General features: G+C 39.1%; 1 protein-coding gene across 2 annotated transcripts in view; it reads left to right on the forward strand.

The window, feature by feature from the left end:
• The window catches only part of srgap2 (SLIT-ROBO Rho GTPase activating protein 2), a 231242-nt gene that overhangs the window by 122046 nt on the left and 84972 nt on the right, over positions 1-24224 (forward strand). For both annotated transcript variants that reach the window (XM_061984849.2, XM_061984850.2), the window contains exon 2: positions 14009-14201. In XM_061984849.2, coding sequence (XP_061840833.1) covers positions 14009-14201 — 193 coding nt within the window. The remainder of the gene's footprint in view (positions 1-14008; positions 14202-24224) is intronic.

Raw genomic sequence — 24224 nt, forward strand, 5'->3', positions numbered from 1 at the left:
TTGATTTTCAAAATGTTCTTTCAAGGCTTGCATGTCTACATTAAAACATTCTTCTTCATACTGCATTAATATATGCTACTTTTGAACTTTCATGCAGAGAAGGAAATCACAACTAAAAAAATCACTAATTTTTTCATACGGTGTTGACGTGGAAATGTTTGCCTTGCATTTTGATGGTGTGGACGTGTGGCACCGAATGGAGATAAGCGTCTCGACAGACGTCACAATATTTGAACATTGATGACGAAAACTGTTTTCTCTGTCGTGTCCGTGTGTCGAAAATTGTTATGCACTTATTTTTTTATTTGATTTTGTGCGTGGCATAGATTTGCCGTGCGCAGAGGACGCTTGAGCAGGCGCGCACCTTAGCGGCTGCACTAGCATCACAGCTAACGTTAGCCATGCCGCTACCTCGCTCTCTGCTGGGAGAGGACGTATACGTATGTGACGTATGTCGTGACAGTATGTGACGTGTGTAAGAAGGTGCGCTCGCTGTCTGTGAGAGGGAGACACAGGAAAGAGTGAGAAGAGCCTGTCGTGTAATGCCAGCAGCTAAAAGCAACTGCGTGAGAATTGTGTATGTGTTGAAGGTGTGCTGGAAAATGCAGAACGGAAATTACAGAGCAGCAGAAAAGTGGAATGTATTATTTAAATAGGTGCGTTGGAAAACACGGACCGGTGTTTTTTTTTTAAACTGGATCTGGATCGGCATTTTCCCATGCCTTGCCGATACGCAATTTTTGGCAAATATCGGCAGCCGATCCGATCCAAATATCGGATCGGGACATCCCTAGCAACAATCCCTGATCCATGTGGTGTTACTACACAATACGCATATGTCTTGCCACAGTCTCAACACGTAACGATTGCACCTTTCAACGGACATTGGAGATAGAATGTAAATGTTGCAGGTAAAAGGTTTTTATGTTGTTCTTCACGCGACTGTTTATGTGACCAGGCAGCAAAGGCCTTTTACATGGCCTTTATTTGCGTGAACCTTTTCTAACCGCACGCAGCATGTCTGAATGATTTGAAGCAACAGCCTCAAGCCCTCTGGAACCAGTCAAATATCCGCCAAGGACAATAAAGCAACTTTCACTCAATGCTCAATGGAACACAAAGTCAGTGTTGTAGCCACTTGGAAACGAAGGAAAACATAAAAAGAATATCTTGCATTCTTTAAGAAAAGTTGTGCATGCTCGGTTGGAGGAAGCCAGCCTTGTTTTTTTCACAGTACACTCATAAGTAGTGGTGGGGGAAATAATCAATTTTTAGATACATTGAAATTCAGACATGGACCATTATAATTAGTAAATGTCCATAATCGATTTATTTCTCGTAAATAAAGTAACAACGCAGAAAGTTCTCAAATTTGTCTGACTACAGTGAGCCACCAGCTCCTTTATTTTAGGGCACTTATGTTCCAGTTTTGCACACATTTCCATTAATTTATTAAATGTGATGGGAATTTATTTTTACAAATGCACTGCTTTTGAAAGTTGCAAGTGATAAACGCTTATTTAGTGAGGTGGCCAAAGATTCCCATCTGTACACATAATAAGCATAGAAATAAACCAAATACAAGCTTAATAGTTGCATTGTTCGACTTGTTTACTCCTTATAGTTTGGGCCACAATAAACAAACTCATTGTCAGTTTTTCAAGGGATGTATAATACATAGTCCTCTAAAATCTGACCATTTGACATGCAGATGTATAGTTATACTGCTTTATTTAGATCAAGGGTGTCCTAACTACGGCTTGCGGGCCAAGTGTGGCCTTCCAGTGTCATCAATTTGGCCCGACAGACGTCATGACATCAATAAAGCATCGCACCGCGGAGTGATTTCATGCTACATATTCACTGCCATCTTGTAGACTCTGTGAGTAAATCCGATCAATGACCTTTGAATGTACTTTGAAATTAAGCACAGCATTTATCGTATTTTTCGGACTGTAAGGCGCACTTAAAATCCTTTCATTTTCTCAAAAGTCGACAGTGCGCCTTATAACCCGGTGCGCCTAATGTACGGAATGATTCTGGTTGTGGTTACCGACCTCGAAGCAATTTTATTTGGTACATGGTGAAATGATAAGTGTGACCAGTAGATGGCAGTCACACATAAGAGATACGTGTAAACTGCAAGATGACGCCAGTAAACAACAACAAAACTTTAAACGTTCCATTGAGAATATAGAACATTACACACGGCACTCAAAAATCTAAATGTTTTTAGTACGACTTTGGTAAGATATGAAGCCGCACCGCTTGATGGATTGTGGGCGCATTAAACATATAAGTATTATTATGGCACCTATTAGCAGACATATTATCTGGCGTTTTGTTTCACAATATTATGCAAAAGCAACTTTTCTTACCTTCTGGTACCTGCTGATGTGTATTTGGGATCTGCATAAGTCCTGAAAATGTGCGCGCGTCCGCCATTGTAGTCTGACACCGTAGTCATAAGCTTCTTCTTTTTCTCTACCTAATGTGACATTCATCCTCCGCTGTTGCCATTTCTAATAAAAAGTAGTGTAAAGTTCTTACTTATATCTTTCAGTAAACTAGCTGTAGTGGGTTTACATAATTCACCCAAGGAACTTTAGTTATTAGAGAGTTCCGGTCGGATGTTTTTTCACGGGACACATTTCCGGCGTTGCTGTTGCACTCGTGAGCCACAGATGAGGAGATGCTGCTCAGTTATTGATTGAAGTAAAGTCTGAATGTCATTAAAACAGTTAACTCCATCTTTTGACACTTCTTCCACACCCGTCCTTGCACGCTACACTGCTACAACAAAGATGACGGGGAGAAGACGCTGTCGAAGATGAGGCACGTAAATAAGACCGCCCACAAAACGGCGCATCCTGAAGCGACTGTAAGATGATCTGTAAAACATAATCCATGCAACATTTTGACCATAGAACCACCTTTACATGTTATGTAGACCACAAGGAAATGTTTTACATTTAGAAAAAAAAAATAATATGACCCCTTTAATGCGCCTTACAATCCGGTGCGCCTTTTGTATGAACGTAGACCCGCTCATCGGCAGTGTGCCTTTTAATCCGGTGTGCCCTATTGTCTGAAAAATACAGTACTTACATGACACAATCCAAACAACCTTCCCTAGTCATGGTGCAATAAAATGCAACTAACTTAAAGGTCAACACACATGGTCGCACATAACACAACATGCTTACAGAACGTTGTGGATATTATGAGAAAATGTCAAAACACCAGAAAACATTTCAAATTTACACCCATTTAAATCCGTTAGAGTGCATGACGGGAAAAATGCAAAACACTCCCCCCACACTTATCCCTGTTTGACACATTTTAGCTGCTTGATATTTCTGATTCATTACTTCTGTGATGACCTTCTTAAAGTTTTGTAACAAGGTAGGAATCAAGCTTTCATATACTCTTAATATCCTATTATATCAATTATCTATCCATTATATTAATTAAATATTCATCATAATAATATATGCACACACACACACACACACACACACACACACACACACACACACACACACACACACACACACACACACACGCACATTGTATTTGTTACCTTCTTGAGACCTCCGAAAAATGCCTAGCTCTTTAGGACCACCCTTTCTATACATATAAAGATTTGTGTTTACAACATTAATAATACATACATACTATTGAAATATTAAAAAAAAGGTAAGCTTCTATTTTTTTAATTTTTTGTGTGTGTGTAATTGGTTTTTAATTTTCGTTATTTACTTCAAGTTATTACAGCATGTATCTTTATACATATTTATTTTAATTTTTTAAAATAATTTTGGCCAAAGGGGCCACATTTCAATTTCTTACACGCACTTGTTATTACGTATGTTGGGCAGAGGGGGAGCATTTCAAAATTTTTACACACACTTGTTATTTCATATGTTGACCAGAGGGGGAGCACTTTTAAAACCGACACACAGTCAATTTGAAAAATAAGGAACTTATTGACTACCTTGGGACTTATGCAGATCCCAAATACACATCAGCAGGTACCAATAGGTAAGAAAAGTTCGTTTTGCATAATATTGTGAAACAAAACATCAGATAATGTCTCCTAATAGGTGCCATTTTGGGGTCCTTATACACACACCATAATAATACCGTATGTTGAAGCACAGTACGTCTGACTATGGTAGCCGTAATGCTCCGACAATGCTCGGAGTTTTGAGCACCGTGTGTCATGTTCTATATTCTCAATGAAACATCAACAACGTTTTGGTGTTGCTTGCTTACTGGTACACAAACACACACACATATTCTTGTATTTGTTACCTTCTTGAGACCTCCGAAAAATGCCTACCTCTTTAGGACCACCCTTTCTAGATATATAAAGATTTGTGTTTACAACATTCATAATATATACATGCTATGCAAATACAAAAAAAGGTAAGCTTCTAGTTAGGTTTTTTTGTGTGTTTTTTGTATGTAATTGGTTTTTAATCTTCATTATTTACTTGAAGTTATTACATTATGTATTTTATGCATATTTATTTTTATTTTTTTAAATAATTTTGGCCAAAGGGGCCGCATTTCAATTTCTTACACACAATTGCAATTACATATGTTGGCCAGAGGGGGAGCACTTCAAATTTTTCACACACTTGTTATTTCATATGTTGGCCAGAGGGGGAGCACTTTTAGAACCGACACACAGTCAATTTGAAAAAGCCCTCCTTTTTGGGACCACCCTCATTTTGATAGATTTCACCACCAGGGGTGCAAATGAGATCTTTATTTTTTTGTTCTTTGTAACGTGCTTAAGGCCGATGACAAACGAGTCACGGACCACAGATGGCCCCTGTGCCGCATTTTGGGCAACCCACCTGTAGAAGTTAGCTGTTAATGGCCACTATAGTCTTAGTATCGTAGTGTATTTGTTCATTCTATGGTCACATATGGGACGCGGGTTGTCTTATGTTAGCACCGGAAGTCGTAAAATCAGCTGTTCACCTGGGTTTTTTTTTTTTTGTTGAATAGGGAAGTCCTTCTTTAGCTGCCATCTTGTTTTATCGTATATTGCTGCCTTTGCACCTGTCAATGTTTACTTTTGTATGCACATTAAATCAACAAAAAATCCTGACTTTGGAGCAATGTTCACGGACTCTAGTATTTGGCTTTCTATTAGATGCAATGGTTTTCCGTATTGGGACCATGATTGATTGTCCTAACTTGTTCACCGGTCCTCATATGGAAGGTACTTTTCCTTGTTGATGTCTCAAGAAGGGCAGAAATACAAGAACACACACACACACACACACACACACACACACACACACACACACACACACACACACACACACACACGCACGCACGCACACACACACACACACACCTACACACCTTTCCCGGTCAAACAGTTTGGGTACCCCTGCTTCAAATGGACCTTGTGGCGTGTGCATGATGACATATTCTGCATCAAAAAGATTAGATCCAGCAAAGCGACCAGAGAAATGGGTCGAAGGTCACGTGAAGGACAGCAGATGTTTGGCCGTACAAAGCAAGTCACCATGTTGGACCGCGTCGTCTTAAAAGGAGAAGTTGCTCCAAAAGGCAAAGCACACTTTCTCATTCTTGGGGGGTGTTTTTTAACTGTAAATGTGGGACTTGAGTGCAGACAGGAAGGGAAGAGCATCAGTAAAGTGGAATCCCAGATCCCGTGCAGGACCCGCTCGCATCTGCCTGGAAAAAGTGACTCGGCTTTCTGGAGGCGAAAAATTCCACTTCACATCCCACTTCTCTCTGGCCGACAGGATGATGACCATCACAGAGGGACCAGATCTAGGTCTCTCTCCCTCTCTCTTGCCGACGAGACCAGCATCTAAGGACTTGACTTTTTATTACTATACAGGAAGAGCTGCACGAAGTGCCTGGGGAGAGGGAAGTGTGGGCTTCCCTGCTTAGGCTGCTGCCCCCGCGACCCGACCTCGGATAAGCGGAAGAAGATGGATGGATGGATGCAACATGTGCCAAAGTAGTTGGGAAAGGGCATGTTTACCACTGTGTTACATGGCCTTTCCTTTTAACAACACTCAGTAAACATTTTCTAAGCTTCTCAGGTGGAATTCTTTCCCATTCTTGCTTGATGTACAGCTTAAGTTGTTTAACAGTCCTGGGGTCTCTGTTGTGGTATTTTAGGCTTCATAATGCGCCACACATTTTCAATGGGAGACAGGTCTGGACTACAGGCAGGCCAGTCTAGTACCCGCACTCTTTTACCATGAAGCCACGTTGATGTAACACGTGGCTTGGTATTGTCTTGCTGAAATAAGCAGGGGCGTCCATGGTAACGTTGTTTGGATGGCAACATATGTTGCTCCAAAACCTGTATGTACCTTTCAGCATTAATGGCGCCTTCACAGATGTGTAAGTTACCCATGTCTTGGGCACTAATACACCCCCATACCATCACAGATGCTGGCTTTTCAACTTTGCGCCTATAACAATCTGGATGGTTCTTTTCCTCTTTGGTCCGGAGGACATGACGTCCACAGTTTCCAAAAACAATTTGAAATGTGGACTCGTCAGACCACAGAACACTTTTCCACTTTGTATCAGTCCATCTTAAATGAGCTCAGGCCCAGCGAAGCCCACAGCGTTTCTGGGTGTTGTTGATAAACTGTTTTTGCTTTGCATAGGAGAGTTTTAACTTGCACTTACAGATGTAGCGACCAACTGTAGTTACTGACAGTGGGTTTCTGAAGTGTTCCTGAGCCCATGTGGTGATATCCTTTACACACTGATGTGGCTTGTTGATGCAGTACAGCCTGAAGGATCGAAAGTCACGGGCTTAGCTGCTTACGTGCAGTGATTTCTCTAGATTGTCTGAACCCTTTGATGATATTACGGACCGTAGATGGTGAAATCCCTAAATTCCTTGCAATAGCTGGTTGAGAAAGGTTTTTCTTAAACTGTTCAACAATTTGCTCATGCGTTTGTTGACAAAGTGGTGACCCTCGCCCCATCCTTGTTTGTGAATGACTGAGCATTTCATGGAATCTACTTTTATACCCAATCATGGCACCCACCTGTTCCCAATTTGCCTGTTCACCTGTGGGATGTTCCAAATAAGTGTTTGATGAGCATTCCTCAACTTTATCAGTATTTATTGCCACCTTTCCCAACGTCTTTGTCACGTGTTGCTGGCATCAAATTTTAAAGTTAATGATTATTTGCACAAAAAAAAAAGGTTTATCAGTTTGAACATCAAATATGTTGTCTTTGTAGCATATTCAACTGAATATGGGTTGAAAATGATTTGCAAATCATTGTATTTCGTTTATATTTACATCTAACACAATTTCCCAACTCATATGGAAACGGGGTTTGTACATAACATGTATTGGTGGTTCTTTTGTCAAAATGTTGCATAGATTATGTTTTACAGATCATCTTCAAGCCGCTTTCTGACAGTCTCTTCAAGTTGCTCCGTTTTGTGGGCGGTCATATTTACGTGCTTCCACTTCAACAGCGTCTTCTCCCCGTCGTTTTTGTTGTGCCGGTAGTTTTTAGCGCTTCCATAGCGAGTCTACTGACAGATATAAGTTAGAACTGTACGCTACTTTATATTAGAAATGGCAACAGTAGAGGATGAATGCCCAACAACAAAATACAGAAAAAAAAGGAGTGGTGGACACATGCAAATTTTCGGGACTTATGCAGATCCCAAATACACATCAGCAGGTACCAATAGGTAAGAAAAGTTGGTTTTGCATAATATTGCGAAACAAAACACCAGATAATGTCCCCTAATAGGTGCCATTTTGGGGTCCTTATACACACCATAATAATACCGTATGTTGAAGCACAGTACGTCTGACTATGGTAGCCGTAGTCCTCCGACAATCCATCAAGCGGTGCGGCTTCGTAGCTTACCAAAATCGTACTAAAGCATTTTGAGAGTTTTGAGCGCCTTGTGTCATGTTCTATTTTCTCAATGAAACATCAACAACGTTTTGGTGTAGTTTGCTTACTGGTACTTCCATCCATCCATTTTCTACCGCTTATCTCTTTCGGGGTTGCGGGGGGTGCTGGAGCCTATCTCAGCTGCAGTCGTGCTAGTGTCATTTAATGAACAGGCATCAACCTGCAGTCCACATGTATCTCTTATGTGTGACTGCCATCTACTGGTCACACTTATCATTTTTAAAAGTTTTTTTCTTTGCTAAGTGCCTCTTAAGACCTCACATTAGGCTTTGTAAGGCCTTGTTAGCTCTAAACCAAACACAATTGATGCTAATCCATCTTTTTATTATCTTTTTTTGTCAAAATAAGAATCGATAATAGAACCGGAAAAATCGTATCAATTCCCACTGTAGTCGAGGGGGGAGTACTGTGTACAGAATTGCTATTGCGACACCCAGTGGACACATTTAGAACAGCAGCCTCTTTCATTAAAAACATTTCAGCTCATTTCTATACTGAGCAAACTCATAAACTCATACGTTTGACAAGGCTGTTTTAAAGGCAGAAACACTGATTTAGTTCTTATATTTAATTACCGCTCCATTAGATTAGATCAACTAATACTTTGTGTTGTTTCTGTCCTTTGACCGTTAATTACAAGGCCGTCACTTTGTGGTTGTGTGTCACAGCGTCAGGAGTTAGACCACAGGCTACATCCCCATCATTGACAGAGCTGTGCAATGTGCACACACACACACACACACACACACACACACACACACACACACACACACACACACACACACACACACACAGGCATTCTTGTATTTGTTATCTTCTTGAGACCTCCGAAAAATGCCTACCTCCTTAGGACCACCCTTTCTAGATATATAAATATTTGTATTTACAACATTATTAATATGGGTGTCACGGTTCGCAGAGGGGTTAGTGCATCTGCCTCACAATACGAAGGTCCTGAGTAGTCTTGGGTTCAAAACCGGGCTCGGGATCTTTCTGTGTGGAGTTTGCATGTTCTCCCCGTGACTGCGTGGGTTCCCTCCGGGTACTCCGGCTTCCTCCCACTTCCAAAGACATGCACCTGGGGATAGGTTGATTGGCAACACTAAATTCGCCCTAGTGTGTGAATGTGAGTGTGAATGTTGTCTGTCTATCTGTGTTGGCCCTGCGATGAGGTGGCGACTTGTCCAGGGTGTACCCCGCCTTCCGCCCGATTGTAGCTGAGATAGGCTCCAGCGCCCCCCGTGACCCCAAAAGGGAATAAGCGGTAGAAAAATGGATGGATGGACATTATTAATATATACATACTATGCATATATAAAAAAGCTTGTTGTGAAAAATGAGTTGGAATTTCCCAAGAAAAAGGTCACAATTTCACAAGGAAAACTTAGAATTTGGCAGTATTATAGTAAAAGTCGTAATTTTACAAGAAAAACTGAACATTTGTGCAATATTATGATAGAAGTTGGGAATTTACTCAATAACAGTCGCAATTTTACAAGAAAAGCTTAAAAATTTGGCAATTATGAAAAGAGATGTAATTTTACTTGACAAAAGTCACTATTTTATAAGAAAACTAACATTTTGGCAATATTATAATAATAATCTGAATTTTACTTGGCAAAATTATGACAAAAGTCATCATTTTACTTAAAACATGTCACTGTTTTACAAGAACAACAAAAAAATTGGCAATATTGTGACAAAAGTCAGAATTTTATATGACAAATGTCACCATTTGGCATTAAAAAGTAATCATTTTACGAGAAAACATTGCAATATTACAGAAACAGAAAGAATATGAGAAATTGTTCCCAATTTTATAAGAATAAAAGTCGACCTATTGTGAGAAAAAGACTGCTTTTAGTTAATTTTTTTAATTTTTTGTTGGTAATTGGTTTTTAATCTTCATTATTTACCTCAAGTTATTACAGTATGTCTCTATATACATATTTATTTTATTTTTTAAATTAATTTTGGCAAAAAGGGGCGCATTTCAAATTCTTACACACTTGTTATTTCATATGTTGACCAGAGGGGGAGCACTTTTAAAACCGACACACAGTCAATTTGAAAAAAATCCCTTCTTTTTGGGACCACCCTAATTTTTAATAGATTTCACCACCAGGGGTGCAAATGGAACATTCTCTAATAGATGCAATGGTTTTCCGTATTAGAACCATGATTTATGTCCTAACTTGTTCACACCTCCTCATACGGAAGGCACTTTTACTTGTTGATGTCTCAAGAAGGGTAGAAATACAAGAACACACACACACACACACACACACACACACACACTATTGCATCATCAAAAGACATTAACACATGTTGTCAAAGCAAATACCCACAACAGGTCATTGGCTGAGGGGCATACCCTGTGTATTGTGTTTATGTCGTGTGTGTGTGTGTGTGTGTGTGTGTGTGTGTGTGTGTGTGTGTGTGTGTGTGTGTGTGTGTGTGTGTGTGTGTGTGTGTGTGTGTGTGTGGGGCACATCGCGACTGGCACAATGTTTAGGTCTGTTTATGACAGCGTGAGAGAGTGACATTGGAGATAAGGGGGTGTGTGTTCAGACATATTTAGAGATTCCACTTCTCTTTGTGGTAATGACAAACTGCACTCTGAGCCGTGAAGCACAAAGGCAGCATCGACAGACGCTGTTGGCGCAACAGACGGAGCGCTCTTTGCCAGAACTGGCTGTGAAAGTGTGTGTGTGTGTGTGTGTGTGTGTGTGTGTGTGTGTGTCAGGGAATTTAATGCTGAACTGGAGCCAGGATGGAAGGCAAAACACTTTGCTTCCTCTATAGCCAACGTTGTAAAGGTAGGACAGCTGTGCTATGCAAGCCCTGGTGTGTGTGTGTGTGTGTGTGTTGTTATGATGCACGTGCAACACACACACACACACACACACACACACACACACACATACACACACACACACACACAGCGTTAATGCTTCATCATCGATGTGTTTGAGCGTGATGCATGTGGCAACTTGCTTGCTGTCACAACACTGCAACACACAAGATCCTCCAGAGGCTATATCTTCCTGTGGTGTGTGATGGACCACGTCTGAGTGCAGTCTACTGATGTGAGACCAGGGCGGGAGGAAATGAAAAGTGATGAAGTGCGATAAATGTCTGCTTCTGGAGATGTGTATATTATACGTGGAGGACATGAAATTAGGCATCAAATGTGTTCATTTGCATCACATGACTGAGTGAGGGACTATGGAGTCTTAACAAGACAGTTTCTGTTTGTCAACTTGTTCCCCATTTGGAAGAAACTGGATCATACCAACATTGCCCAGGCAATTTTAGTGCTCGCCGAACTGAAGTCTCTTTTGCGGTCAGGTGTCACCACTGTCATCCACGACAGTGGTTCAAAATCAGTGGAACCTCCATTTACCAACTTAATTTTTTAATTGTTTCGTAGAGTGAAAAGAAACAATGTAAACATGAAAACTAATTGTAGCCTCGACAAAAGGCCTTATTTTAATAAAACGCTGCACACTTTGAAGACACTATAATGTTTGTGTGTATGTGTGTGTGCATATATATCTATCTATCCATCCATCCATATTCTTTCGCTTATCCAAGGTCGGGTCGCGGGGGCAGCAGCCTAAGCAGCGAAGCCCAGACTTCCCTCTCCCCAGCCACTTCATCCAGCTCTTCCCGGAGGATCCCGAGGTGTTCCCAGGCCAGCCGGGAGACATAGTCTACCCAAAGTGTCCTGCCCCTTCCCCGTGGCCTCCTACCGTTCGGACGTGCCCTAAACACCTCCCTAGGGAGGCGTTCGGGTGGCATCCTGACCAGATGCCCGAACCACCTCATCTGGCTCCTCTTCATGTGGAGGAGCAGCGGCTTTACTTTGAGCTCCCCCCGGATGGCAGAGCTTCTCACACTATCTCTAAGGGAGAGACCCGCCACCCGGCGGAGGAAACTCATTTCCGCCGCTTGTACCCGTGATCTTGTCCTTTCGGTCATAACCCAAAGCTCATGACCATAGGTGAGGATGGGAACGTAGATCGACCGGTAAATTGAGAGCTTTTCCTTCCGGTTCAGCTCCTTCTTCACCACAACGGATCGATACAGCGTCCGCATTACTGAAGCCGCCGCACCGATCCGCCTGTCGATCTCACGATCCACTCTTACCTCACAGTATATAATATATATATATATATATATATATATATATGTGTGTATATATATATATATATATATATGTATATATATTAGGGCTGTGAATCTTTGGGTGTCCCACGATTCGATTCAATATCGATTCTTGGGGTCACGATTCGATTCAGAATTGATTTTTTTTTTTTCAATTCAACACGATTCTCGATTCAAAAATGATATTTTCCCTATTCAAAAGGATTCTCTATTCATTCAATACATAGGATTTCAGCAGGATCTACCCCAGTCTGCTGACATGCAAGCAGAGTACCGGTAGTAGATTTTTGTAAAAAGCTTTTATAATTGTAAAGGACAATGTTTTATCAACTGATTGCAATAATGTAAATTTGTTTCAACTATTAAATGAACCAAAAATATGACTTATTTTATCTTTGTGAAACTATTGGGCACAGTGTGTTGTCAAGCTTATGAGATGCGATGCAAGTGCAAGCCACTGTCACACTATTGTTCATCTTTTTTTTTTTTTTATAAATGTCTAATGATAATGTCAATGAGGGATTTTTAATCACTGCTATGTTGAAATTGTAACTAATATTGATACTGTTGATGATAATATTCATTTTTGTTTCACTACTTTTGGTTTGTTCTGTGTCGTGTTTGTGTCTCCTCTCAATTGCTCTGTTTATTGCTGTTCTGAGTGTTGCTGGGTCGGGTTTGGTTTTGGAATTGGATTGCATTGTTATGGTATTGCTGTGTATTGTTTTGTTGGATTGATTAAGAAAAAAATGAAATAAAAAATAAAAAATCGATTTTTAAAAAATGAGAATCGATTCTAAATCGCACGTGAGAATCGTTTTTTCCCCACACCCCTAATAAATATATATATATATATATATATATATATATATATATATATATATATATATATATATATATATATATATATGTATGTACATTTACATGTGTATATATATATATATATATATATATATATATATATATATATATATATAAATATGTATATATATATACATATACATGTGTGTGTACATATACAGTATATGTATGTATGTCATCAGGAGCAAGGGGTGAAGTGTCTTGCCCAAGGACACAACGGACGTAACTAGGATGGTAGAAGGTGGGGATTGAACCCTAGTAACCAGCAACCCTCCGATTGCTGGCACGGCCACTCTACCAACTTCGCCACGCCTCCCCATATATATATATATATATATATATATATATATATATATATATATATGTGTGTGTGTGTGTGTATATATTTAAATGTTCCTGAGGGAACTCTCCTGAAGGAATAAATAAAGTACTATCTATCTACAGTATATATCAAAGCAACGTAACAAGGGGATTAGAGCTCAACAATCTTTTTTTTTTGTCTAAACAACACAACTTTACAGCAAGCTTAAATATCAACACGTGCACACACACAAACAAAAGTCTTGTTTGTGCGTTCCAAAGCGTAAACCACCATGTTGCTACACTCAAAAACAAAAAAAAGAAAGTAATTTGTGGCATTGTTGAACACTCTGGGAGTTTCTTAGTAAAAAACGAGCAGTGGCTTCATGTAGTCGCCGCTAGCAATAGTGCAAATTAGCAGTGCGCAGCGATCCTTCATTGGCTTGTGTCGCGGTAGTTCCTTCTCCTTCGCTGTAATAAAGGTACGCTGTTTTTGGTCTCATCACAATTAAAGACTTTCTAAGGAACAAAGCCCTCTTTGCTGATAAAATCCTCAAACTTATGGTGCTGCAAGCCGTAGGCTAACTAGCTAAAATGCTAACTCAAAGCAGTTGTCTAGCTCAGGAGGCTTCCACTCCGCACGGTGTGATGTTTTGTGTGGAATTGGTCTTCACGACAATAACAAACTGGCCTGGTCCCTCCTCCACAGAGATCCGTACCCAGCTGGTGGAGCAGCTCAAGTGTCTGGACCAGCAGTGTGAGCTCAGGGTGCAGCTGTTGCAGGACCTGCAGGACTTCTTCCGGAAGAAGGCGGAGATCGAGGTGGACTACAGCCGCAACATGGAGAAGCTGGCCGAGCGCTTCCTCACCAAGACACGCAGCACCAAGGACCACCTGATGAAGTAAGACGCACACTGGCGCTGAAGGAACGTGTTCATCCTGGGTCGGCTTTTGACTTCTTAGGACTAAAATAGCAAATGAAAGATGTTATTTTTGTGTGCAACGATTTGATTCAGAATCGATTATCAATTCAAAACGATTCGCGATTCATCATCAATACTCTTTAATAAACCTGGGTGCCAGTTCTATGATTAACTACATTCCTCCATAAAATAAACAGCTCAAATACATTTCTGTATTATGTCAAAGAAAACTGGTTTTGTTTGATCAAATTCTACCCAAACATTTAATAAAGTGGCTGGACGGGGGGGTGTATATTGTAGCGTCCCGGAAGAGTCAGTGCTGCAAGGGGTTTTGGGTATTTGTTCTGTTGTGTTTATGTTGTGTTAGGGTGCGGATGTTCTCCCAAAATGTGTTTGTCATTCTTGTTTGGTGTGGGTTCAAAGTGTTGCGCATATTTGTAACAGTGTTAAAGTTGTTTATACGGCCACCCTCAGTGTGACCTGTATGGCTGTGGACCAAATATGCTTGCATTCACTTGTGTGTGTGAAAAGTCGTAGATATCATGTGACTGGGCCGGCACGCAAAGGCAGTGCCTTTAAGGTTTATTGGCGCTCTGTACTCCTCCCTACGTCCGTGTACAAAGCGCCGTTTTAAAAAGTCATGAATTTTACTTTTTGAAACCGATATCGATAATTTTTAAACCGATACCGATAATTTCCGATATTACATTTTAAAGCACTTATCGGCCGATAATATCGGCAGTCCGATATTATCGGACATCTCTAATCACAACAAATGGCAATCATATGGTTATTGTCAGTACTATCAGAAAACAAAGACTAAAACCAACGCTAGCAATAGTTATACTGGTGAAAATAAGTAGAGCATGCTTAGCAGCCTAATGTACGTCCAAAACTAAACATTTTACCAAGCTATGCCTATAGGCCACTGTTTCAAACCTTTCAGATCGCCATATAACTTGGTACATGTAGTCCACAATATGCAAACACCAATGAGGAATTATTTTATCATGTGATTCGGCTGTCTCCACATACTAGCTTTGTTAGACTAGATCATAGACTGTATTGGACAACATAGTTTACATACCAAATGTCCATTTCCATTTATTACAAGTAATAATAAAACGTAAATGCCTGACTTGCCTATCAAGGAGGAAATTTGCAAGTCTGGCATCAGATGAAAAAAATGTCTCCGGCTTCAATGGTCTCCATCTTTTAAAGGCATCCTCGAAAAAAAATCAAATCCTGGTTTTGTTTCTGGCTTTGTCATGAATAAGTTGAGAATGGTAACTTTTAGATTTATTAAGGTCTGACATATTTAGTAACTTTACCAGTGGCAGTAGCTAGACGAAGATGTCAGTGCGTAACTGGCAACCTGGATGTGACGCACTCACGGACTTTCTAATTGGTCAAACGGTGGAGGGCGGGGAAAACAATAACAAGATTTGGGGCTGTAAATCTAATTTTGAAATGAGTATGTCCCGGCTGAACTACTGTTATCAGTTATAGAGGTATTGGAAAATAACATGATTTATTAATGCCTTTTGACATATCAGGGCCATTTAATGATGACTTGACATGAATTTATCACATATGGCTCCTTTAAAGCCACATTTGAAGAAAGACTGGTTATTACTGTATGTTGTTGCCATAGTAACGGACACCCACAACAACACACTGGAGCTAAATGCACTGATGTACGACATACTTTATGATTTCTTGTCAGTATTGTACTCATTTAGGATAAAGTTTTCTGCATTTTTTTCTTATTTTTCTAGAAAAATAAAGGACCAAAAGGCAGAAAACTTGCTCCCAAACGTGAAATCGCAACTCTTCAGGGATTTACTGTAATATCAAGATTACGGGAAAAAAAAACTCATTTATCACCCTTGACCCTCACATAGACTACCCACTTCCTGTTCTTAGGTCACATGGTAGCTTCCCTTCTCTCTTCCCTATTCTATTTTCTTTCACTCTGCATTGTTTCTCTCTCTGCTTTCCTTAAACGCATTTGTCCACAGGCATTAAACCTTTAATGATTTTCATCTTTTCTGACGTATAAATATTGTTACAATAGGCAGGTAGTTCAGGAACCTTTAGTTCCAGGAACTAAGAATGCACTAGTGACCTGATAAGTCCGAAAGAGAAAGAGATGATACATTATTATCTGCTCACAGATGCGACCTAGTGGTTGTTTGAGCACACTGCTGCTTGTCCGGAATAGTCCTACTTCTTAATGCTTCAGTCACACGCAGGATTCTCACAGGAATGAAGCAAAAATACAACCGTACCTACGTTATGGATGAGTGTTACAGTGTAGTTCTACACAGGTAGACAACGTTAGGTCATATTGTATTTTACTAAAGTGTCAGTCAATTTGATTTAAAAACAAAGTGCACTGGAACTTACAAAAAAAGTTGTCCTCTTAGTAAAAGAAGAGTTCATGAATGTTCATGATTCCTTATGGTCCATTTCAGCTGTAAATACCAAAATATAATCGTGTTGTCCCGATACTAATATTTTGGTACCGATACCAAAATGTATTTCGATACTTTTCTAACTAGGGATGTCCGATAATGGCTTTTTGCCGATATCCGATATTCCGATATTGTCCAACTCTTTAATTACCGATACCGATATCAACCGATATATACAGTCGTGGAATTAACACATTATTATGCCTAATTTGGACAACCAGGTATGGTGAAGATAAGGTACTTTTGAAAAAAATTAATAAAATAAAATAAGATGAATAAATTAAAAACATTTTCTTGAATAAAAAAGAAAGTAAAACAATATAAAAACAGTTACATAGAAACTAGTAATTAATGAAAATTAGTAAAATTAACTGTTAAAGGTTAGTACTATTAGTGGACCAGCAGCACGCACAATCATGTGTGCTTAAGGACTGTATCCCTTGCAGACTGTATTGATCTATATTGATATATAATGTAGGAACCAGAATATTAATAATAGAAAGAAACAACCCTTTTGTGTGAATGAGTGTAAATGGGGGAGGAAGGTTTTTTGGGTTGGTGCACTAATTGTAAGTGTATCTTGTGTTTTTTTTATGTTGATTTAATAAAAAAAACAAAAAAAATATCGATACCGATAAAAAAAAAAAACGATACCGATAATTTCTGATATTACATTTTAACGCATTATCGGCCGATGATATCGGCAGGCCGATATTATCGGACATCTCTATTTCTAACCAAAAGGAGACCACAAAGAATGGCATTATTGGCTTTATTTTAACAAAAAATCTTATGGTACATTAAACATTTGTTTATTATTGCAATTGTGTCCTTAAATAAAATAGTGAACATACTAGACAACTTGTCTTTTAATAGTAAGTAAACAAACAAAGGCTCCTAATTAGTCTGCTGACATATGCAGTAACATATTGTGTCATTTATATTCTATAATTTTGTCAACATTATAAGTGACAAGCTGTAATAAATGGGTTGTACTTGTATAGCGCTTTTCTACCTTCAAGGTACTCAAAGCGCTTTGACACTACTTCCACATTTACCCATTCACACACACATTCACACACTGATGGAGGGAGCTGCCATGCAAGGCGCTAACTATATATGTGTATATAAATATATATGTATACATGTGTATATGTATATATACTATATGTGTATATGTATATGATGTATATATATTATATGTATATATGTGTATATATATTAATGTATATATGTGTATAAGTATATATGTGTATGTATACATATTATATGTGTATATATATATATATATATATATATATACATATATATATATATATATATATATATATACATATACACACACACATATATATATATATACACACACATATATATATATATATACATATAATATACACACATAGGGACGGCGTGGCGCAGTGGAAGAGTGGCCGTGCGCGACCCGAGGGTCCCTGGTTCAATCCCCACCTAGTACCAACCTCGTCATGTCCGTTGTGTCCTGAGCAAGACACTTCACCCTATGGATTATTAACCCACTTGTTTATTTACTGTGGGATCTGAGATGTTGTTGTGGCATGTGCAGCCCTTTGCGACATTCGTGATTTAGGGCTATATAAATAAACTTTGATTGATTGATTGATACTGTTAATATCTGCTTATTTTCTGTTTTAACATGTTCTATCTACACTTCTGTTACAATGTAATAATCACTAATTCTTCTGTTGTTTGATGTTTTACATTAGTTTTGGATGATACCACAAATTTAGGTATCGATCCGATACCAAGAATTTACAGGATCATACATTGGTCATATTCAAAGTCCTCATGTGTCCAGGGACGTATTTCCTGACTTTATAAATATAATATACATTTTAAAAAAACGAAAAAAGGTTTTGTGATGCTACAAATATCGGTGTAATCATAGTAGTATCGACTTGATACGCTCCTGTACTTGGTATCATTACAATGGATGTCCGGTGTAGATCCACCAATGGCGTTTGTTTACATTGTGGCTCCGGTGAGCTACGGTGTGTAGTGAAGCATGTTTAACTACTCCTCGTCCTGCAGGGATGATACTTGTAAGAAACGTACTTTATTTGTCGCCATGGAGGCCAGGATTAGTGATTTAGAAGTAGCTAAAACACTGCCGACGGACGTTAGCCGCTAGCTAGCTGGCCATGTCTTAAAGCACCTCTTCCTGAGGGCGTTTCAGTGTTATAACTTCACCTTTATCGTTAGTTTTTGCACCAAAATACGTTCATTCTCCCTTTTCTGTCTACACACTGTGTCTGCTTGTAAGTACTCTGTGTGTGTGTGCGTGTGTGTGCGTGTGTGTGTGTGTGTGTGTGTGTGTGTGTGTGTGTGTGTGTGTGTGTGTGTGTGTGTGTGTGTGTGTGTGTGTGTGTGTGTGTGTGTGTGTGTGTGTGTGTGTGTGTGTGTGTGTGTGCGTGTGTGTGCGCGGCCGAACGTGCTCCTCTGCTCGTAAACCAGCAATGTCACAACGTGACGGGGGGCGGGGAGGGTGGTGTACCGGTACTTTTTAGAGGCGGTATAGTACCGAATATGATTAATTAGTATTGCGGTACTATACTAATACCGGTATACCGTACAACCCTAATACACTAATAATAAATGTCTGTGTTTATCTCACCTCAACAACACAACTGCATCAGATTTGAGCATTTAGCTTGTTAGCGTTAGCATACGGTCACTCGGGTTAAGGCTAACCCATGTGGTTCCTGTGGATGTGAACACAAGTTGTAATTACTGTAGTGACTAAATAACATAGTGACCTAAACAGACAAAGTCATGTGTAAATAATGTCAATAACTAGATGAACCATCTGTTGCTGTGAAGTGAACACTAGTAAGGTTGTAAATACTGTATAGAGTAGGCTAACCCATGTGGTTCCTGTGGATGTGAACACAAGTTGTAATTACTGTAGTGACTAAATAACATAGTGACTGAAACAGACATCATGATTCATTTGGATGAAAGGGCTATGTATTTATGTCAACTCTGTTGATCATTTTTCAATTTTTTAAACACTAAAACATCTTTAAATGGTGCTTTTTTTGCTAATTTTGGCACGTTCAATTGCTAATTCAAATCACATGCCTGGAATACATAATAATAATGCAAGTATATCCTTTAAAATGCAATTAAGTTGTATTTCTCATATATTCTAACATTGTAATTGAATTGTAAATTTTTAAATATCCAAGGTAAATAAAACAAACATCCATCCATCCATTTTCTACCGCTTATTCCCAAACAAATAATAAAAGTATACTGTGTTAGCAAAATGTTGCACTTGAATAAAAATAACAGCTAAAAGCAAAAAAAAAAGGTTTTGTTGCTGTTATGTAAATGGTAAATGGGTTATACTTGTATAACGCTTTTCTACCTTCAAGGTACTCAAAGCGCTTTGACACTATTTCCACATTCACCCATTCACACACACATTCACACACTGATGGCGGGAGCTGCCATGCAAGGCCCTAACCACGACCCATCATGAGAAAGGGTGAAGTGTCTTGCTCAAGGACACAACGGACGTGACGAGATTGGTAGAAGCTGGGGATCGAACCAGGAATCCTCAGGTTCTCCCAACCGCTCCACGCCGTCCCCAACCCCAGCCCCTGTTAAGGAGGAGTTGGGGGACCCTCAAATATATACAACCAAAACAATAAATAAGATGGCTAAATAAAGGTATTGTGAGCAAACTGATCACAGCTATTATTATTATTGGGATATTGTTGAATGTGCTCAAAAAGTTATAAAATATTTTAACCAAGATGTATTTTAAATAATTAAAACACACAATATATTTTCTTGGCAGAGGAAACATGAAATATTGCTCTGTATTATTTGTATTTGTGTGTTTAAATATGTTTATCTTACTTATTTGAATTTGTGAAAGTTTTAGAATGTTTATTTTTAATAAATACAAATGGAGTGATCAGTTCGTTTCACTTCCGGTTTATGTGACGTCACGTGAGTTCATTTCCTGTTGACGTCTTTTACAACGCGACGCCGTGGCGTTCATATCGATGACTTTGTGCAAAGAATCAGAAATATTTTAGTAATCCCCGAGGGGTAATTCAGAAAATGCTTTGAATGTGAATATCTTAGTAGTTTAGACAGCCGTGCGTTTGTACAAGTTTAGATCGGGGTGTGACGTTTCTTAATGGGGAAATATGTTAATGACTCTTGTTTTCATGTTTAAGCTAGCCCGCAAGCTAACGCTAGTCCGTCCATAGTTGAATAAACGTGCGGTTGGTCTTTTGAATTTAATACGCTGATACTCACCGTCTGGAGTTTTGCCACAGTTATCTTTATTAGTGTTTATGCGCATGTCGTAGAAACACGCAAAGAATCCGTAACTACGCATGCACATGGCGATTATTGAGGCTGGCAAAGTTAAATTCTAATTTATGGTTTGATGAATTGACTTATAGGTCTGGATGTCGGCGGAAGATAACAATGGAGGTTAAGTGAAGTGAATTATATTTATATAGTGCTTTTCTCTAGTGACTCGAAGCGCTTTACATAGTGAAACCAATATCTAAGTTACATTTAAACCAGTGTGGGTGGCACTGGGAGCAGGTGGGTAAAATGTCTTGCCCAAGGACACAACGGCAGTGATGAGGATGGCGGAAGTGGGGATTGAACCCGGAACCCTCAAGTTGCTGGCACGGCCACTCCACCAACTGAGCTACGCCGCCCCAAAGACCCCAATAAAATATATCTGAGCATGTCAGAGGTTGACAATATAAGTCGGTCCTTTCACATATTCCTTTTCTCTCTTGTAAAACTCCAAGTTAAGATTCTGTTGAGTGGCGGATATTTCTCCGGCCGGGCGCCACGGTGGAATTCCTGCTATTTTCCAGCTAAGAGTGTGTTTTGTATATGTGTCCTGAGTACGCTGGTCCTCGGACTTGCAACTGCAGGGTTTCAGCGTGTTGTGTGCGCCCTGAGGCTGGTGAGTCACATGGAGATGTCGCCACAATCCGTCTGCCCTCACGCTGACTATTAGCCTCTGTGTTGGTCGGCCGCGCCCCTTACGTAACCCACGGCAACAGTCGGAGTGATATTTTTTGATGTACATCAACGGTGGGTACGGACGGGTCCAAGGCTTTGTAGTCTGGCCTCCACCTCGTCGCCACATCTGGTACCAGGAGCGGGCCCCTCGTTCTCGCTCCTCTTGGATGCCTGCAGAAAACTCCTTTGGAGTTCTTAATCCTATTTCACGCTTTAAATCCCCTCCCGCGCCAGGCAGGGAGAATCAGCTTTGTAGGATTTTTTTTTTTCCTTTGCATTTTTTTCAAGTATTTGCTATAAGCCGATGTGGAACTAGTCCTGGTATGTGTCTGGCCCATGTTTGGCTTCTGTCAAGATTCCAAAACTTTATTATCAGTCGTACTACTGACTGAGTCACGCAGTAAACATGCAACCATTCAGTTGATATCGATACCAATCACTTGTATTAACTGTGCATTTGTCCATTTATTCACCTTTTATTGACAGTTTACCAACATTCCAAAAACGCAACAAGACAAACACTTGTGGCAGTAATGACAATATCAAACAAACAGAAGAAGCCTGACGCTAAAGTCAAAGAGAAGTTTCTGTAGCGCAGAAAATATGACATGTTGTTGGTCTCCTAGATTTAATAAGATTCAAGATGTTTATCAGGATTCTTCTTCCTTGTACTTTGTCAAGAGATTCTTAAATATGATCAATCTAGTAAAGTGTTTGATTTATTTGCTTAGTTAGCCATTAGTGAAGAAAAACCCATAGATTAGCCGCACCTTTATATAAGCCGCAGGATTCACAGCGTGGGAAAAAAAAGGAGGGGCTTATAGTCTGGAATATGCGGTACTAGTCAAATATACTGCAAGAGAAAGGAGTCTTAAAAAGTGATGAAAAATACATTTAGATATGATTACGCGGTGCTAAAATAAATATACATATTTATGTATATGTTTACGTTTCCTAAATAAACAAAGTTAAAGTGCAAATGAAAATAGAGTTTCACCACTTTAGTCATATTTTCTATGCTAAAGAAACTTGACTTTTATGACTTTAGCGCCAGACTGCTTCTGTTTGTTTGATATTGTCATTACTGCCACAAGTGGTGTAACAAGTATATGTCTCGTTGTGCTTTTGTTGGTCTCCTAGATTTAAGAAGATTCGAGATGTTTATCAGGATTCTTCTTCATTGTTATTTTGTCACCACTTTGAACAGTTTCTTAAAGATGATCAATCGAATACGTTGTTTGATTTCTTGGCTTAATCCATTCCATAAATTAGCCATTAGCCAAGAAAAATCCATAGATTAGCCGCACCTTTGTATAAGGCGCAGGGTTCAAAGCTTGGGGGAAAAAAGGAGGGGCTTATAGTCTGGAAAATGCGGTACTCATCAAATATACTGCAAGAGAAAGGAGTCTTAAAAATTGATGAAACATACATTTAGATATGATTACGCGGTGCTAAAATAAATAAATTAATATACATATATACAGTATGTATATGTTTACGTTTCTTAAATAAACTGAAAGTTAAGGTGCAAATGAAAATATAGTTTCACAACTTTAGTCATATTTTCTGCACTAAAGAAACTTCTCTATGAATTTAGCGGCAGGCTTCTTCTGTTTGTTTGATATTGTCATTACTGCCACAAGTGGTGTAACAAGTGTATGTCTCGTTGTGCTTTTGTTGGTCTCCTAGATTTAATAGGATTCAAGATGTTTATCAGGATTCTTCTTCCTTGTTATTTTTTCAACACAGTTTCTTAAAGATAATCAAAGATGATGTACATTGTTTGATTTCTTTGCTTAATCCATTCCATAAATTAGCCATTAGCAAAGAGAAATCCATAGTTTAGCCGCACATTTGTATGAGCCGCAGGGTTCAAAGCTTGGGGAAAAAAGGAGGAGCTTATAGTCTGGAAAATGCACTACTAATCAAATATACTGCAAGAGAAAAGAGTCTTAAAAACTGATTAAACATACATTTAGATATGATTATGCGGTGCTAAAATAAATAAATAAATATACATATATACAGTATGTATATGTTTACGTTTCTTAAATAAACTGAAAGTTACGGTGCAAATGAAAATATAGTTTCACCACTTCAGTCATATTTTCTCCGCTAAAGAAACTTCTCTATGACTTTAGTGACTGGCTTTGTCTGTTTGTTTGATATTGTCATTACAGCCACAAGTGGTGTAACAAGTGTATGTCTCGTTGTGCTTTTGTTGGTCTCTTAGATTGGAGAAGATTCGAGATGTTTATCAGGATTCTTCTTCCTTGTACTTTGTCAACACTTTGAACAGTTTCTTAAAGATGATCAATCGAGTACGTTGTTTGATTTGTTGGCTTAATCCATTCCATAAATTAGCCATTAGCGAAGAAAAACCCATTGATTGGCCCAACTTTGGATTCAAAGCCTGGGGAAAAAAAAGAGGGGCTTATAGTCTGGAAAATTCGGTACTAATCAAATATACTGCAAGAAA

The sequence above is a fragment of the Nerophis lumbriciformis genome, linkage group LG23 (genome assembly GCF_033978685.3).
Source record: "Nerophis lumbriciformis linkage group LG23, RoL_Nlum_v2.1, whole genome shotgun sequence".
Classification (NCBI taxonomy): domain Eukaryota; kingdom Metazoa; phylum Chordata; class Actinopteri; order Syngnathiformes; family Syngnathidae; genus Nerophis; species Nerophis lumbriciformis.